This window comes from Seriola lalandi, unplaced genomic scaffold (assembly GCF_002814215.2).
Source record: "Seriola lalandi dorsalis isolate HSWRI2012SDOR001 ecotype SW California unplaced genomic scaffold, Sedor1 jcf7180002054133, whole genome shotgun sequence".
Taxonomy (NCBI): Eukaryota; Metazoa; Chordata; class Actinopteri; order Carangiformes; family Carangidae; genus Seriola; species Seriola lalandi.
In genome coordinates, this window is record NW_019524686.1 from 348,623 (window position 1) to 366,242 (window position 17,620).

Consider the following 17,620-nt stretch of genomic DNA (forward strand, 5'->3'; position numbering starts at 1 on the left):
AGGCTTCCACCCCTGCAGACATCACCTTTATTATCTTTGTCAGTGTTATTGGAGGTGTCTGTGAAAAAGACCATTCTCTGTTAGACTTACAGAGTAACCTGGCTTGTGTAATAACACAGTCAGCCTTATCATTTGCTCTCTGGCCTTTTATCAAGAATGTACTGTATCTGTTAAATTAGTCCTTTAAAGTTGTCTTGATACTGTAGAGTTTAATTGAGCACTGACATATCTTTCTTTTTTGCACCAGAATGTAACTATAGTTTCGAGAAAGAGATACACATATACATACACAATGAGAGCAGAGAGAAATACTTTATCCTATAGCAAACAGAAAGAATTCAGGTAAAATCTAAATCCTTAGAGACAATGATATAGCTTCTTTGTGAGAGGTTTTGCAGCCTACAGTATCTGCTGTCTATCTGAAACTCAAGTTATTTTCAGACACTGTGATTAATGTGTGCAGACTCCTGTTCATTGACAAGGAAAAAAAATCCTCTGCAACTACTCAGACACACAGTAGCTTGAGATAAGAATGACAAAATTTTAATGGCAACGGCAATAAACAACTACTTACTTCAACAAATCTCATGTCTTAAAGGACAATTACTAGTTTTTTCATAGTTGCTACAGTAATATCAGTTGTAATGCTTAATTAACAAAAAGTATGTGAAAATAAATGCTTTCGCCACATAAAAAAAATAGTTGACATAAGAATGCAGACAATTTTCATGTTCTTCCCACACTGAACTTTATAAACATAACCTTAAATGTTAGTCACAAAAATGTTGGATGTTGCATTTCAAGATCTGCAAATGCATTTTTGGAAGCACATAATAAAAATCTAAAAAAATATATATTACATTGTATATGATGTAACACAAATTGAAAAAAAGCTTAAGTACTTAAGTTACAGTAGGTTCTGTGGGTTAACTATTCTTACATCAACCAAAATAGAGGGTCAGGGCTGCTTCTGCTGCAACTGGATGAACATTCTATTATTGTTAATGACAAAATGGATCCAGTTTGAAAGCAGTGTTTCAAGCTGAATAGACACTTCACAGTCCAGCCTCATTTCACACAGTTCTAAAAACTGAATACAGTGTCTCAAATAGTAGAAGGCAGTCGGACAATACCACTCTGATTCATTGTTAGTTCAGCCTAATTTTGATTATCATTCTGTAGAATTGAACTGTTGCTTGATACAGTAAATACAATTTATAATTTTTAAAAGCTGTGAACAACTGCTTCAAAAATTGTGATATTTTCTCCCCTTCAGTATAAGTCATATTGTGTTATTTGCTAATTTTCTAATAAAGTTACTCCATTCCCCTTCCATTTGACATCTACAGTGTGTGATGTTTGTTTTGTTCAGCAGCTTATATAACTCAGCCAGCAGGGTATCAGCTTCCGCAGCTGTGGATTTCATTGCTAACAATGAGGATGGCTTTTAATTTTTTTTTTTTTTGTTATATATGGGGGCAGTATACAGGCGGTGAGTTTCTGTTCAATCTGATCAAGGTTCTGCCGTGCCTGATTTCTTGAAAGCACAGACTGCAATCAGCTCACACAGACAATGTAGAAATAAAGGTGAGTGTGAGCTTTGTAGTAGGTTTAGGCCTGTTTTTTAAAACTTATTTAATGGCTACATTTGAGGCCAGATCTCTCTCTTTGTAGACCGGAGAATCCTTTTTCAGATGGTTGCTGCTCATTTCTTTCTATCAGACTAAAGACGAGACAACTGAGGACAGCGAGGATGATAACAGTACTGGCTTTGTTTATGTCTGTCTCCAGGGGATGGATGAACATTTCTGCTTGTTCAGAAAATACTCCCATTAACATATTACATAAGGTTGTCTTGGTCAAAGAAAATAATTGATTTTTTTTATCCACCAAGTCAAGAGACTTGTTTATCTTTTGAACCTTATTTTCATGGCTTATTTTAGGACATCTGAATGGAGAAATACACATTTACAATTTTCATGTGCCAATTTAAAAAAAGATTCTGTCTACTTTTTGATTTTGGAGATTTAACACTCACTAATGCCCCTGTTTGCTGCTGTCAAGGAAGTGAAGGCTGTAAGCAATGAGATGATAATCTAACTTAAAAATACTTTTGTGTGTTTAATCCGCCAAAGCTTTATTACTATTCATAGTCTTGAGGAATCCCTGTTTCTCCTTTAGAATCACCATCATCCAGTATGATTCCCATTTGTTAGAAAAAGGGGCACATGCCCTTTTCCCATAACAAGCCTATGTTTGGCATCGGGTTTTCAGCTGAAAACTAGCTGATCACCTTATAAGGTGCTATGAAAAGTGCAAGTGTGCATTCTAGGGCCATCCCAGGATGAGAAGGTTAAAGGTTTGCCCTCTTGGCAACCAGGCTTCCTCCTTGTTGTGGTGTCCTTGAGAAAGATATATAGAACTATCTGCTCTGTAAGTGCTGAGCCTCTTTGCAAATTCAGTGTTACCATTTATCCTCATGCATGACAGTTACATGAGTCACAGCACATTATGATAAGTGGCTACTGTAAATTGACACAGTAAGACTTCTTTATATGGTTTCAAAATGATGGTGGAAAGCATAAGCTATACATCATGTTTTGATCATGGTTTATACAAAACCGATATTTATCATAGTGTTTGCTTGCTTAAATTGTAGACTTTCAGGTGAAGCCTGGAACTATGATTTGAGCAAAATTGAGGGGTCTATGTCAGTAGACACACGCAGTCAGCCAATAAAACAAGGTGATGGGTTTCAGAAAATAACACAGTAAATTTTACTCTATATGGAAATTATTAAAACCAGTTAAAGCTCATCTTATGCTTGGCACAGACTATTTTGGCCTATTGAAAATCATCAAACATCAATTGTTCTTTAGGAAAACTATATAACATTTCCTACGAGAGTTAGGTAAGACAGCAAACCATAACCTAAAATAGGCCTACAACTTGGTGTCATTTGCATTTAAAAACATAATATCCAAAGCAAGAGGATGACGCTTCTGTTTGTGTGATTTTACTGCACTCAAGTGGACAAAATTATTACTACATGCGGATTTTCCCCTAAATTCTCTATAATCTGCATTTGGATGAAATTAAACACTTTTCCCTAATGTTAATTCCTCTCTTGAATACAAACACATGGAACCATTATTATTACATGCTAAACTGAATTTTAACGAGATAAGTTCTCTGAGAATCTGCCATATTTCTTTTTTAGATTCTGCCAGTTTAATGGCACACCTACACCTACAACGCTTACAAAAGTAGATTCATCACTTTCCTACGAGATTTAATAAAATATCAAATTAAAAAGAAACTTTGAAAGGTTTGAATTTTTCATAATTGGTGTAATGGATGTAAAATTTCGCATGTAAATAATGTAAAATGAAAGTCAACACTGCAGTCAACGAAGGTCATTACATTTTTAAATGGTTCAAATTTTTTTAGTCCTGCTATGACGTATGCAGAAAAAAAAAAAACCAGAACAAGGCAGGTCTCGCGATATTTACACGAGGGGTTAAAGTTGGTCGGGCCATGTGTGAGTGTGTTGCCGTACCTACCAAAGACTAGTTTGTACATCTACAGTTTGAGCCTTATTCATACGTATTTATCTGTACAGATAGTAACATTTGGCTTAGAAGGCTGACTTCACGTGTTTGGCAGATTATATATTTCGTACACGGATTCCTTAAAGATAGTTTTACCAGAATATCGTGTGCTGCTCTGCGTTAGCTTGGCTTCAGTTCAGCTGATATGACAGTTTGTATCTTTTAGTACAAGGATCTTCCGATGATGGCTTAACACAACATGATAAAATCCCCATCACTGTTCAGTGCCTTAGTTATCCGCACATTGACGTTGAAGACAATCGGTAAGACACACCTTTGGATGAGTCTCTTCCTGTGCTGTTTTGCCAGGATTTTTTTTTTTACCCTTGAGTTCGCTAGACTTCTCATGCTTCTCTAAAACTACTCATGTTTCTTGTTTAAATTTATGCAAGATGAGTCTCATATACTCTTACGTGGCATAACTGTAGTAATGAGAACGGGATTTATGGTGTTATCTTCACAGGTATCCTTGATCGGTTCTGTTGCACGATGAGTGAAGGATCTAAAGATGAGCCCACAGCCAAGCTGATGAAAAGAGCCAATGAGGAAAATGAAGACTCTGCTGAGAGGGTGCAGGCTGCAAAAAGAATAAAAGCAGAGGGGGTACACGCTGAGGATGAAAAGAAATATCCTAAAAAGAAAGTGGTCCTCCTCATGGCATACTCTGGAAAGGGATACTATGGCATGCAGGTGGATGCTGTAGCTGGTCTCTCTCAGTTCAGTTCCAAGCACTTGATTTTCTTACACCATGCTAAATGTGACTGTTTTTGTGTTGCAGAGAAATCCTGGAACCTCTCAGTTTAGGACCATTGAAGATGATCTGGTCGCTGCACTTGTTAAATCTGGTTGCATTCCTGAAAACCATGGTGATGAAATGAAGAAGATGTCTTTCCAAAGATGTGCCAGAACAGATAAGGTAAGGCTTTTGTACAGGTAGTACAGTGGGAATTCATTTCACAATGGGCAGACAAATAAAATATCCACTCACCCGGTTCAGAGTTTTTCATCTTTGATTTCCATGTTGTTGCTCAAGTTGCTAATGAACACAGTCATTCAGTTGAGGTTTGAATTATGCTTCCTAGACGTTGCTTGTCAATTTCTTTTGTGACAAGTCTCATATAATGGGGGGTAACTTCTATATGTTTTAATAAGCCATGCTAAGAGTTTGCATACATCATAAGTACTGGTCATTATGACAAATGGTGATGTGTTTATTTATTCAAACTTGTTTAGGGTGTGTCTGCTGCTGGCCAAGTGGTGTCTCTAAAGGTGTGGCTGATTGAAGACCTCATTGAAAAAATCAATGAGCATCTGCCACCACAGATCAGAGTGCTCGGTGAGACATTGGTTCCACTTATCTCTTTCCATCTGCTGAATTATGTTTTGAATAACAAAACAAAGGAGAGAATCTGTCATTGAGAAATTCATTTTTATATTTCTTCCCACAGGTCTTAAACGAGTGACCCAGGGTTTCAATTCCAAAAACAACTGTGATGCTCGCACATACTCATATATGCTTCCAACAGTGGCCTTTTCCCCGAAAGACTATGACACAGGGAATATAGCAGCCTTTCGCTTGGAACCAGAGACACTACAGAGGGTCAACCGTCTGTTTGCTTTCTATAAAGGCACCCATAACTTCCATAACTACACTTCCCAGAAGGCTGCAAATGACCCTAGTGCCCGCCGCTACATCACAGAGATGTCCTGTGGAGAGCCTTTTATCCGCAGCAATTCTGAGTTTGCGGTGATCACTGTGCGAGGTCAGAGCTTTATGCTGCACCAAATCCGCAAGATGATTGGCCTGGTGATTGCGGTGATAAAGGGCTACGCGAAAGAAGAAGTGATGGAGCGGAGCTGGGGACAGGAGAAGGTGGATGTTCCCAAAGCTCCAGGGTTGGGGCTGATCTTGGAAAAAGTTCATTTTGACCGGTACAGCAAACGCTTTGGAGGGGATGGGCTGCATGAGCGCCTGGAATGGGAGCGTGAGGAAGAGGCAATCAAGGCCTTTAAGGAGGCTCACATCTACCCCACCATTGTTGAGACAGAGCGTCAGGAGGGCTCCATGGTCAACTGGATGTCCACGCTTCATATCCATGATTTTGAAGCTACCGCTACTGAAACACAAGACAATAAGGGCCACAAACAGGTAATGGAATTCATAACAGAGAAACAACATTAATTCAAAACATTAAAAATGTATTTTGTTACATATTCTAATTCATCATTGCCCTCTTTTTTTGCTCCAGGATAATGCAGAAGAAGGAAACGACTCGGATTAGGTCACACTGCCTGCTGAAAGAAGAGACTCGCCAAAACAATCTCTTTCAGTTGCTGGGAATTAGCTTCCAAATAAGGTCTAAAAGTATATCTTCCAAGATTGACTTATTTTTAGTGGGTTTAAATTCTGTTTCTCTTATACAAATGTTATTAAACCCAAACAACAAGATAAAAGAAGCCTCTCTGTTCTTTATTCTCATGATTGTTTCTTATTGATCATGTCATTGTCAAACCATTGTGAATGCCTGTTTTGTTTGTTTGATGAGCACTTCTGCAATTCATTTACATCTAAACAATAGGATGGACATTATTGATCAGTAAATATAATAGTTGCCACTGCTGACTTGTCTCTCAGCACCAGTAGTTTTGGCAATTTGCCAGTTTAAGTCTGTCTTGTAAGGTGCCCACTAAGTATAGGTTTGGATTCTCATGAGCCAGTCTGAGCTTGTCAGATCAAGTCGGTATCAATATTATCTAAACTCTTATGATCACATCAATAGGTGCGTTATCACGTACATAGGTGTCTTTTCTATCTATTTGTTGATATTTTTGTCTTTTAAATCTGATTCCTAACAGTTAAATTATTTAAAACCTTAACGAATGAGAATTTCTTAATGGCCAGAGGCCAGGGCCTGGACCAGAGCATCTGTATGTAGTGTTTGTTAAAAATGTATTGTTGGAAAAGCAATCAAGTGATATAAAGAGACAAAAAAACAACTACAGAGAGACGCAATATGGCTATAAAGAGACACAAGATAAATTCAGCGACACAACTACAAAGAGACAAACTGACCATACAGAAAACCGGAGAGATGCAAAACTGACTGCAAAGATAACTACAAAGAAAGACAAAATGTTTATATTTGCAAGAGATGAAAAACAATCACACATAGACAAAAATGAACCAATGTCATGCAATTTTTGCTTTTTCTATTTCAGTCTTGCTTCTGTGTTTGAGGGGTGGATGCCGATTTTCTCATAATCTGTCCATGATTTTATAATATACAGCTATCGGTTACCTTAAATTCATATTTTGATGTCAAAGTAATGTGTTGATGGAATCAGCGAAGACTGTAGGTAAAATATGCTACACAGCTGTGCCCTAACAAAAGGGATTCTGAAGTGGTAATCATGCTAAAACTTCAACCTCCAGTCACTAGGTGGCGATACAACAAATGTGAGGGTTGGTTCAATGTCGCATTCACGTCCATCGGGACGTACGGGACTAGAGTTTCCATCTTTCAGCTGTAATTATCGTACTCCCGTGACTGTGAGGTACAATAAAACATCTAAAGTATACATTTGATGTATACAAAATATTTATACAATCTACTAAAATGTTGAGTTTAAATTCATAAGCAACCTTTCTAGAATGTGTGTCTTCTATGGTATTTGTAGTAATGTAGTTGAGGTTTTTCGTATTCTTAAACTGTGACTTGAATGCAGCACCATTGAATCGAACATGGCGCCGGCCAAAAAACGCAACGTGAGTTCGGCAAAAACATCAGAAAAGGGTGTAAAAACAGCTAAAATCGACCTCAACAGCAAAGTCGAGAGTATACTTGAGAACAGAAAACAGGCAAACGATGTATTTGACATACTGGAGTTCCTTCAGGTAAATATACACAGCTACACATTTGAGTAACACAACTGGACACATGCTGGTTTACTTAGCTAACGTTACAGGTTTTGCTTCTTTAGGCTACCAAAACATTACTCTAGATGTGTTTCTGTTCTACATGTCTATTTGCAGTCCGAAAAAGAGAAAGATGTTATCGGTGCTGTCAGTTCGTGCAGCAAATTGTTCTACGCCATGTTGGAGAGGAAAGACTTGTTTATGGGAAAACTGCCCGGAGAGGATGAGGCGTTGAGTGGTGAGCACAGGCTGATTATTCTTTATAATTAACCCACTTATGAGATGTATGTGAGTATTTCCCCATCAGCACTGCTGTACCTTGAGATTGTCGGGATATCACATGAACCTGTAGCTGAAACTCTGAGTATATGACAAGATATTTAAGTCCTGTCATGAACATTGACATTTCATAATGGTAAAGGAAACTGCAAATCACATCCTCATTGTGTTTGTCTGTTCTTTTGTCTGGTCCAGGAGGATATAGTGCTGAGGAGAAGTACCGCATCTTCATGAGACACCGTTACAACAGTTGTGTGGAGATGCTGCTTGAGCACCTCAGCCATGAAGTTCACAGTGTCAAAGTGAGTCGACTAGTTTTCTAAATGGTTACAACTTTCACCAAAATACTTGGACGACAGAAGTGCTGCACAGAATAACAGATCCTTCCCCACATGAAATAGTTTTAATGTAAGTTTAAGTGACGGGATGTGCGGGAAGTTGAAGTATGCACTGTCCTTTTCCTGTACTATTCCATAATATACAGACTAGGTGTGTTTATGCATGGGACAAATGAATTGCAGGCGTGATTAAGTACACTGGCATTACACACAAATACTTCTGCAACTTCACATTTATGCAACATGCAGTGGGTGTTACTAAACTGGTTTATCATTATTCCTGAGAGCCTTCAAAAGATTCTGTATCACAAAGACCAATAGTTAGTGTGCAGTAGATTATTGGCTTTAAATTTTTATATTGCCATGACACAAAAGTCAAATCTTGTTACCAATCAACACTTAGTTGTTACCCTTCACTTGTTGTCTTTAAAAAAAAAAAGTGGTTAACCATTATGCAGTGCTGTAAATCAAGGTTTCTGTTTTTCTTGTCAATAACTGTCCAAACACAGGAGAGCGCCCTGTGCTGCCTGATGAAGTTTGCTGCAGGAGAAGGGCAGCATCCTCTCGAGGACTTGGACTGGAGTGAACACTACAGCTTTCCGAGAGAACTCATCCAGGTCAGATTATGTGCAATACGAAAAATTATATCTGATAATGATACTTTTATTAGTTCTGTTGTGTGACTTCAATAATTTACCTGCACTTTTAGCCAAAGGCAGTTTTTAACATGCTTTTTGAAAGTTGGCACACGCATCTTCTGATATTTCTGTCTTATTTCATGGTCAGGCAGTGGTATACAGTCTGCTGTCCAAAACTACAGACAACTCCCTGCTGATTTCCAGGTTCCAGGAATTCCTCGAGATGGAAGATGTACGCTATTATGTCATGAGCTCCATCCGTGAGAATGTGGGCAAAGTCATGGACAAAAACAAAGGGGTAGGAGATCTCTTCATAGCTCATCTGCTATAGATGTGCTCGTTTGTTGTTATCACATTAAAGATGCTGTTTTTTTTATGGAGTAAATATCACTTTGTGTGCTGAATACTGTTGGCTTTTCTTCTTCATAGGCAGTGGTGCCAATATACCAGAACAATGTGTTCACCCTTATGTCCAACATCAGTATGCCGAGCCAGGAGTCAGAGCTCACTAACTTTATGGTCAAACAGGAAGGTAAGAACTGCCTTGAAGTTCCCATAATGCCATAAGTAATTACAGTGTCAGTTTCCACTTTGTGTTAATACTTTTCAGGCAAAGTTAATTGTACATTCATTTTTTTTTTTAATAAGTTATTAAAGCAATGGAATTGTTATTTTCAGCCAAGCATGAGGACTGGAAAGCTGCTAAACTGATTGTAAGTAAAATATTTTTAATCAGACCTTCACATTTCTGCTTGCGACATAAATGTCACTGAATAAAATTTGAAACATTCTACCTCATTACAGGAACACAAGCGTGTCTTTGAGAGGATGTGGCTCGGCTTTCTCAAGTATAAGGTAAATATCTAGACTGCACAATCATCATTTTTATTCTCTGTACACATCTATGACACTGTGCAATCAACACTATGCTTTGTCTCATGAATTTTTCACTTCTCTGTTGTAGTTGCCAAGCAGCATGTATAAAAAAGTGTTGGTGATCCTCCATGACTCCATTTTGCCCCACATGAGTAAACCTGCACTGATGATTGACTTCTTGACTGCTGCCTATGAAGTTGGTAAGTTGTGCATGTGCTTTAATCGTGACTCCATGTGAGCTAACAATGACTGCTTTAAAATAACCCTAAAGGCACTTTTCACACCTTATCTCCGAGATGTAATGTTTGGATAGGGTGATGGTAATCATGATATAATGATGTGTTGTCACATTCTCGTTGAATAGGTGGGGCAATCAGCCTGCTGGCTCTCAATGGCCTTTTTGTCCTCATACATCAACACAACCTGTGAGTATTATGCAAAATAAGTCTTCTGCCATTTTCACATTCAGTAATAAGTCAAAGAAATCTGACCAAAAGACCAAGATATTTTTGAATTACGTTAATATTGTACGTTGTGTGTTTGTTTGTGTGTTTTTCAGGGATTATCCTGATTTCTACAAAAAGTTGTATAATCTGCTGGAGCCTTCTATTTTCCATGTGAAGTACAGAGCACGCTTTTTCCATTTAGCCAACCTCTTCCTTAGCTCCAGGTAAAATCACTCATGCTTCACAGTTTTTTAACCCCTGTGTATCTAGCTATAGCTGTCTGCATCTGTCCTCTTGTGGACAGGCATACAGATGTAGTCAGTACTTATTGTAGATGACTTGATTGATTGCGACATTTCCCATTGCTTCCAACTATTCAAGATAATGACCATTAAAAACTCAAAAAGCATCTTTACTTAGGTAACTTATATGTGTTTGTTTGTGCTTGCCTCCAGTCACTTACCAGTGTACCTAGTGGCTGCCTTTGCCAAACGCCTGGCTCGTTTGGCTCTTACAGCGCCACCCGCAGCCCTCCTCATAGTGCTGCCCTTCATCTACAACTTGATCCGTCGCCACCCGTCCTGCAGAGTCCTTATTCACAAGCCCAGCACAGAGGACGGTGAGAGTCAGCCTCTTTTGTGGTTTGGATTTCTCAACATTTGTAATTTTTTCTGTCTATAACAATATATGTGTATTTAGGAGAGTTTGTAAAAGTCTTATTGTTTTGTACACTACAATCTTCCTCTACAATCCAAGAAGTAAGTAGATGTTTGTTTGTATTCTTAATGACAGAGACTCTGGAGGACCCATATCTAATGGATGAAGAGGACCCTGTTCAGTGCTGTGCCTTAGAGAGCAGCTTGTGGGAAATTAAGGTGTGTATGTGAGTTTTGGATTCACAAAATGTATCATCCATGACACTCATTACAGTTGACTTGTTAGCCATGTTTTTTCTTATGTTCATTGGAAAACAAAGATGAAGAAATGTCATTTACAAGTAGTCTAGTTTAATGGGGGCATAGTTTATTGATATAAACTTAACATTCTGCTTTTCTCCTTTTTCTGCAGATGTTGCAGAAGCATTACCATCCAGATGTGGCCAAAACTGCCATGTTGATTAACAAACCCCTGTCAGAACAAGAGGATGATATAAGTGAGGTGCTGGAGATAACAGCATATGAGGTAATGTGACACTAACAAACTTGAGTGATTTCTGCATTTGTTTGTGTAATTTGTATAATTATTTAGTTAACGGTTGCACAATACTTTCTTAGAGTGCATGCAAACTAAATGGAAGTTAACTCATCTAATAATGCTAATATTCATCGTATACTCATACTCGTAGTAATCTGAATAATGTGAATGATGTCCCTTGTTCTTATCCCCAGCTGATGGAGAGAGACCTGAAGCAGACTCAGAACAAGAGCATCCCACTGGAGTTTGAAACGGCCTCACAGTTACTAAAAGGAGGGGGAGATGTGTTAGGGCAGCACTTCTGTCTGAATTAAATTAAGTAAAAAGAAAGGACTGCATTTATAGTGTAGTGTCAGTGTCTGGGACCAGCTCATCTATCACAGTTTGGACTGAACAGGAAGTTTGGACAGACTTCCCTTCAGAATAATTATATAAATGCCTTTTTGAGAGCAGCAGCAGCAAGAAGAGCACCAGAAATGTGTTTAATCTGGAGTTGTATTAACCTGTTTTTCTTCATGACTGTTGATGTCCTGAATGCTTGACTATTGTACATCAATAAAAACTTTTTACAAAGCTCATTCTCATACAGATGAATACTTAGAATTGCTCCATAATGAGCACACCAGAGACTAATCAACCCTGCAGCTTTACAAAGTTTCTCTTTTGGCTTATTGTTTTGTGGCACATTTACTGTTCAGTATAACTGCTCCAGCTGCAGTAGCAGCAGGTTGCCATTTTTAGCTGAAAACCTCTTTTGAACTCGATATGCTTCTGAAACACCCTCATTTTCTCATGAGTCGATGGGGTTCAAGAGCCCATACTGGATTTATAAGACAATATTATATAAAGCATGTGTGTTGTGGAGTTCTTCTGACCTGAAGTAGCCATGATCCCACACAGCCACACTAGTGTTTTCACTCATTCAGGCTGATTATACCCAGGTCAAAGGTTGGCATGTTGGGATTGACATGTTACTGAACCTTAGTGCTAATAATTATGATAACAGCGCCCCCCCCCCCCAAAAGAAAAAAAAAAAAAAACTCAGTTAACTAAATTACAAGTCTGGAGATGTCAGTGAAGCTAGCGTGTGTATGCCCAGTTCTCAGAAGCGCTAATTAGGCAAAGTGAAAACACCTGTGATGGTCCACCGTTAACGTGTGTAGGCGCTTTAAGTTTTCATTTGTTACTAAACAATTTCTTATGTAACTACAATAGATGCTAACTTAAAAGAATGTAACAATGATATGCTACAAGGAGCCATGAAGAATCTTAACACCGTCAAGAGACTCCCTTCGTCTTATAACAGGTGAGAGTTTGCCTTAAATGCTCTTTTCCCATCTCCATGTTTCATCCTCTTGTTAACTGTGCCATATGGTCACACAGCAGGCAGCTCTGCGTACAAAAACGCCATGAGAAAAAATTCTGAATCATAACTGTTTGAAAAGAGCAAGTCATATGAGGAGGAAGCTGTCCAACAACGTACTCACAGACGGACAGACACTGTATGAGGAGCAAGCCATGGAAGCTAGAGAGTCCGCAGTGAACCTCTGCTGTTTGTAAGACTTACAGTGCATTTACTTATTTTTCATTTTTGCTGTTATTTAGGATTACAGTGAGGGAGACATGGCACCACACTCTGCCAAAACCGAGAAGGCGAGAAGCCAAAACAGAAGATCACTGCGAAGGGGATGAGAGGAACTGAAGAGCCTAACTTAGATGGGTAATAATCTTCTTAAGTGGTACTTATGACTATATATTTTTACCGAATTGTGCATGAAATATTATTGCAGTTTATTCATTGCAACATCATATACTTTTTTTGTGCCTCATTTGAATGAGTGCAAACTGCAGTTTTACAAAGTTTTCTCCACTTGCTGAAAGTCTTCCATTGCAGACAAAGTGCATGCATTAAAAGCCTGAGACACTTGTGGAACTTGGTGCAGGGCTGCAAAACCATTCACAGCTGCTTTTGTAGAAGATATTGTTGGAGGTTTTTTTTTTTTTAATTGTTACAGATAATGGTCCCATTTACTGAACCCAACTAGTTCCTGCACCAGCTAAAGTGATGTCTTATTTTAATTAGGTATTAGTACAGCAATGAAAAGCTGTTTGCTCAGAGTCAAAACGATTGACGACATGGGTTCACAACAGAAAACCACTGAATGTCTTATTCAGAGGGAGATTACATACTTTAAAATAAAGCTGTGATATCATTTAAATAATCTTAGTAATGGATTGATAGATTAATTGATAGGTAGATGGCAAATGAGAAACCCCATTCAGGCCTGGATAATGACGTAGGCACAGCTCTCTCCTCTCACTTTGATAAATCTGTGAGAGGGATGCTTTGGCAGCACTGCAGGTTCACAGAGGTCTTGGCAGGACGGGATATTTCTGCATAAATCTACAGGACTCCTGAGCTTTGTGTGGTGTTGTTGTTGTGTCTGTCCTCCTCCTCCACAGTCCCCCCTGCGAGGAAATAGAAGCTGTCCAAGGTGAGTCAGCACGGAGAAGCTGTTTGAGCATTTGGCTGAGGCTCTAAGAGAGACGGTAGAAGAGAGCTGATTAATTCTGTTTTGTTTTTTTTATTAGAGAGAGAGAGAGCAAATATGAAAACAAATGACTCGTTCTTTGTCAATAATTATTAACAATTTATTGTTATGGTATCTAAATATCAGCTCACTTTTTAGTTTTTACTGATCAAAAATAGTTCATTTAGTAATTTTTTTTTTTTTTAAATGTGATCTTGTTCTGCTGTTTTTGTTTATTTCAGAACAAATGCATTAGTCTGAAAGAGAAAAGATGAATGAAATCAGCTGTTTTGAGTATTTATTATGATGCAGCAATGAAGTCAGATAAGTCAAATCTCCTGAGGTACAAGCAGCATTAACCTTCTTAACCTTTCATGTGTTGGTGGTCTGCATTGTAGTTACTGTGAATACAGGCATTCGTGTGTGTGTGTGTTTGTTTTGCACAAAGGTACAAAGCAGGTCAACATAGATGGGGATTTGAGGACTGATAAAAGCTGATGTTTTTTCTACGCTCCCCTCTGTCATTGTGTTGCTGTGATACAGTAATCCTCTCTTATGTAACTGAGTGGATCTCTCTCTCTCTCTCTCTCTCTCTCTCTCTCTCTCTCCCCCTCCCTCCCTCTCTCTGAACACACTCATACACATGCACATGGGCACAAATGTACATACTAATCATCCCTGTAGGTGCCTGGTTTTTTAGGTGCAGTTGTGAATTTTGTTTGCTACATTGAAATTGATTTGTTTCCAGTCAGCTTAGTATGAGTAACATTAGTGATAATTAAACATCATGCAATGTAATGTAACATGAACGCTTGCCGTTTTGTTGTTCTTGAAATGATGGTAATTGGTAAATTAAAGCTTTTTTTAAGTGATGGGTTTATTATATTATTTAAGGTAGGAGCCCAACTAGATAAAAGAGGGTCAGAAATAAAACACTGAAAATTATCAGTTAAAATACAAAAGTCAACATACTCAATTTAAAGTAAGAAATACTTTAATGCAAAATTACTCATGTAAACCACCTACAGGTGAATTGTCCAGCTAATAGCTGTATACACTCAAGTAACAAACATAATTGAAATTCAGTTTAATATGGTTTTCATATACATTTTATTCAATAAAGTCTCAAAACTGTCAAGTACATATAGAAAAAAAAAAGTTTTTGGACACCTGTAAAAATGCCAAAGTATGAATAATGAGTGTAATTGATTTATTTTACATTCAGTTGCATGTTTTCATTTTGTGTACAGTTGGTTGGATGAAAGTGGGAGGTTTGCAGTATGGCTTCAGTGTGTGTAATTGTTGGTTGTGTGGGTTTTGCAGGTGATAATGCGGGATCACACGTCTGGTACTAATGTGGAGGAGCTGCTGAGGCAGTCTCAGATGGAGTTACAGTGGATCCAGAGACAGCTGGCCATGATCGCTGCCAGAAACCTACACCATCATCACCTGCACACCAAGGTCAAGGTAGTGTGGCACCATATACTGTAGGCATGTGTTACTACAACTGCTACTACAGATAAATTTAATTCAGAAATAATTAAATATAATTTCTCAGCTTAATAATGAAAAACAAAAACACTATGCAAAGTACACAGTGAAATGAAGGCTAGCATGGAATCAGCCTGAGTTTAGGCTGCATCAGTGTCTTTGATTCATAAACTTCTCATGTTTGGTTGATAACTGATAATAATGTGCAAGTAAAGCTCGTTAAAGGAAAATACTTGGTCATATTCCATTTTGATCATGCATATTATTATAATCTTCCTTTCATTATTAATCATGTCTATATGGGTTTATATTCCTACTAACATGATAAAATTATCCTGGTAAATTGAACATAAAACAGACCTCTTCTGTTATTAGTCCACTTGAGAGGAGGAAATCTGGGGATAAAGCACCAAATTTATGACCTGTCCTTAGAAAAAAGGAACATCTGTTCAACCTAATCTGATCTTCATTACACATCATTATGATGTAACATCAGAGAACTCTTTCCATAGTTATCAGCTGTCCTCCGCAGTCCGTCAGCCACCTTTTCCAGTACATTCTTTACAGCACAGAAATGGCGCGATGGACTGCACTTAATTGTGTGGTACTTGAGGCCTTATGTTGTCGGGTTGTCCGTCCTTCCCATTCTCGTGTTCGGATATCTCAGGAATGCCTTGAGGGAATTTCTTCAAATTTGGCACAAATGTTCAACTGGACTCAAGGACGAACTGATTAGATTTTGGTGGTCAAAGGTCAAGGTCACTGTGACCTCACAAAACACATTTTTGGCCATAACTCAAGAATTAATTTGCTAATTATGATGCCATTTAACACAAGAGTCTAATAGGATAAAATAATCAAGTAATTGCATTTTAAATCTAAAAGGTCAAAGGTCAAATTCACTGTGATATCCTATTGTTCTACAAAAACACTTTTCTGACTATTATTCAATGCTGTAACTCGGTAACAGAAGAGGAGATAGACCACATTTCACATTGGGTTGGATACTGAATTGCTGACATTAAACTTGGGTGCCCAGTCTGGAAATTGTGGTGATTGTATGGAGCTGATAGGTTTAAGATGTGTGTGTGAAAAGTTGTCTATAAGTAAGGACAGCATGTTTATTTACTGAAATCATAAATAAATAAATGTGATAACGTGATAACTTATGCCAAAAAATACACTTAATGCCTTTTGATTAAATTCCTTCAAAATCTTTACTGCATTTACTGTGAGTCTAAACAGACAATGATGGAAGCTGCAACTTGACTGGTTTGCAGAGGTAGATGACCATGAGGCAGTAATTCTAGTTAATTTGATAACTCAAACTTATACCAAATATTCAGTCTTCTATACATAGTGAATATGTCACATTCCCACTTAAGGGTCACCTTAATGCTAGCCTACTAGAAGAAATCTAAAATGTCTTCCTATAGCATAAGGTATCTAATTGCTGGTAAGTTCTCTTTGCTGTATTTGCTGATATGTGGCGTAAACAGGCAGAAAAAGAAGTTAATTTAAGATTCTTCCAAACCATGCTATGACAGTGTAACAAAATTACGATTTGATTATAACATCCGTGTTTGCTCCATTGTTATTGGTGAATGTTATTTATTTTCATCCCAGCTGTGCACATACGTGTCCTCTTGTTGTTACAGTTGTTGGGTAGAGTTGGCTGTTTCTGACCACAAATCCATCGTTTTTCAGTAATCGTTTACCTTACTTGACTCTAACAAATGTACACCTGTCTGCAGTTGTGTTTTTAACTCTTCCTATACTACAAGGTTTTTTTGGAGCTTTGATAGCAACTGGTATGATTCAGATTGGCTGCCCCACACTAAGAATTTAATTCCACACTAGATTGTCAATAGGCTGTCTATAAGATTGGAAAAAGCAAACACACAAGCAATGACACCAGCCCAGATGTTCTGGATATTTGTAAACTTGTATCCCATTACAAGCCTTCAGCAAATATGGCCAGAAGAGGACAGCACACCTGAAAACCCACCAAGTTGAGAAAGAGACTAGGCAATGATGTGATCCAAAGCTAACGGCTTGTTTAAGTTGTTAAATGATACTTTGTCTTCAGCTATTTGCATGTTGTATTCCTGCTCAATCCGGTTTCTATGCGTTCCTGAACTCCAGTCTCACAGGGTTTCATGTCAAGCCTGAAAACCAATTCACAGTGAGAGTAATGCGTCTACCATAAGGATGGGAACAGACAGTGAGCAAGTGTTGCTAGGCAACAGAGTGGAACAGAGCGTATGTTCTGCTTTCTCTCCTCACTCACGCACACTTAG

General features: G+C 38.1%; 3 protein-coding genes across 3 annotated transcripts in view; all 3 read left to right on the top strand.

Annotated features, from left to right (window-relative positions):
- Window positions 1-3,512: 3,512 nt before the first annotated feature.
- pus1 (pseudouridine synthase 1) lies at window positions 3,513-6,068 on the top strand. Its single transcript, XM_023403402.2, has 6 exons — window positions 3,513-3,874; window positions 4,075-4,301; window positions 4,390-4,527; window positions 4,845-4,947; window positions 5,060-5,760; window positions 5,861-6,068. Exons 1-6 carry the CDS (start codon window positions 3,811-3,813, stop codon window positions 5,891-5,893), a joined length of 1,266 nt encoding a protein of 421 aa, XP_023259170.1. The 5' UTR covers window positions 3,513-3,810; the 3' UTR covers window positions 5,894-6,068.
- Window positions 6,069-7,340: 1,272 nt separating this feature from the next.
- noc4l (nucleolar complex associated 4 homolog) lies at window positions 7,341-11,871 on the top strand. Its single transcript, XM_023403405.2, has 15 exons — window positions 7,341-7,506; window positions 7,645-7,765; window positions 8,002-8,108; window positions 8,654-8,761; window positions 8,931-9,080; window positions 9,212-9,314; window positions 9,461-9,495; window positions 9,587-9,637; window positions 9,747-9,858; window positions 10,023-10,083; window positions 10,218-10,328; window positions 10,560-10,723; window positions 10,897-10,979; window positions 11,173-11,286; window positions 11,493-11,871. Exons 1-15 carry the CDS (start codon window positions 7,354-7,356, stop codon window positions 11,610-11,612), a joined length of 1,593 nt encoding a protein of 530 aa, XP_023259173.1. The 5' UTR covers window positions 7,341-7,353; the 3' UTR covers window positions 11,613-11,871.
- Window positions 11,872-15,158: 3,287 nt separating this feature from the next.
- rimbp2a (RIMS binding protein 2a) overlaps window positions 15,159-17,620 on the top strand; it is a 62,607-nt gene continuing 60,145 nt past the window's right edge. The window contains exon 1 of the mRNA XM_087173230.1: window positions 15,159-15,296. Within this exon, the coding sequence (XP_087029356.1) occupies window positions 15,159-15,296 (138 nt within the window). The remainder of the gene's footprint in view (window positions 15,297-17,620) is intronic.

What these genes read in the sequence shown, in the direction of transcription:
- pus1 (XM_023403402.2), top strand. Translation starts at nt 3,811, where the DNA reads ATGATAAAATCCCCATCACTGTTCAGTGCCTTAGTTATCCGCACATTG. An exon ending in AGGGATACTATGGCATGCAG is followed by an intron (nt 4,302 to 4,389) that starts GTGGATGCTGTA and finishes TTTGTGTTGCAG; the next exon opens with AGAAATCCTGGAACCTCTCA. An exon ending in ACCACAGATCAGAGTGCTCG is followed by an intron (nt 4,948 to 5,059) that starts GTGAGACATTGG and finishes TTCTTCCCACAG; the next exon opens with GTCTTAAACGAGTGACCCAG.
- noc4l (XM_023403405.2), top strand. Translation starts at nt 7,354, where the DNA reads ATGGCGCCGGCCAAAAAACGCAACGTGAGTTCGGCAAAAACATCAGAA. An exon ending in AGAGGATGAGGCGTTGAGTG is followed by an intron (nt 7,766 to 8,001) that starts GTGAGCACAGGC and finishes TGTCTGGTCCAG; the next exon opens with GAGGATATAGTGCTGAGGAG. An exon ending in CTTTATGGTCAAACAGGAAG is followed by an intron (nt 9,315 to 9,460) that starts GTAAGAACTGCC and finishes TGTTATTTTCAG; the next exon opens with CCAAGCATGAGGACTGGAAA.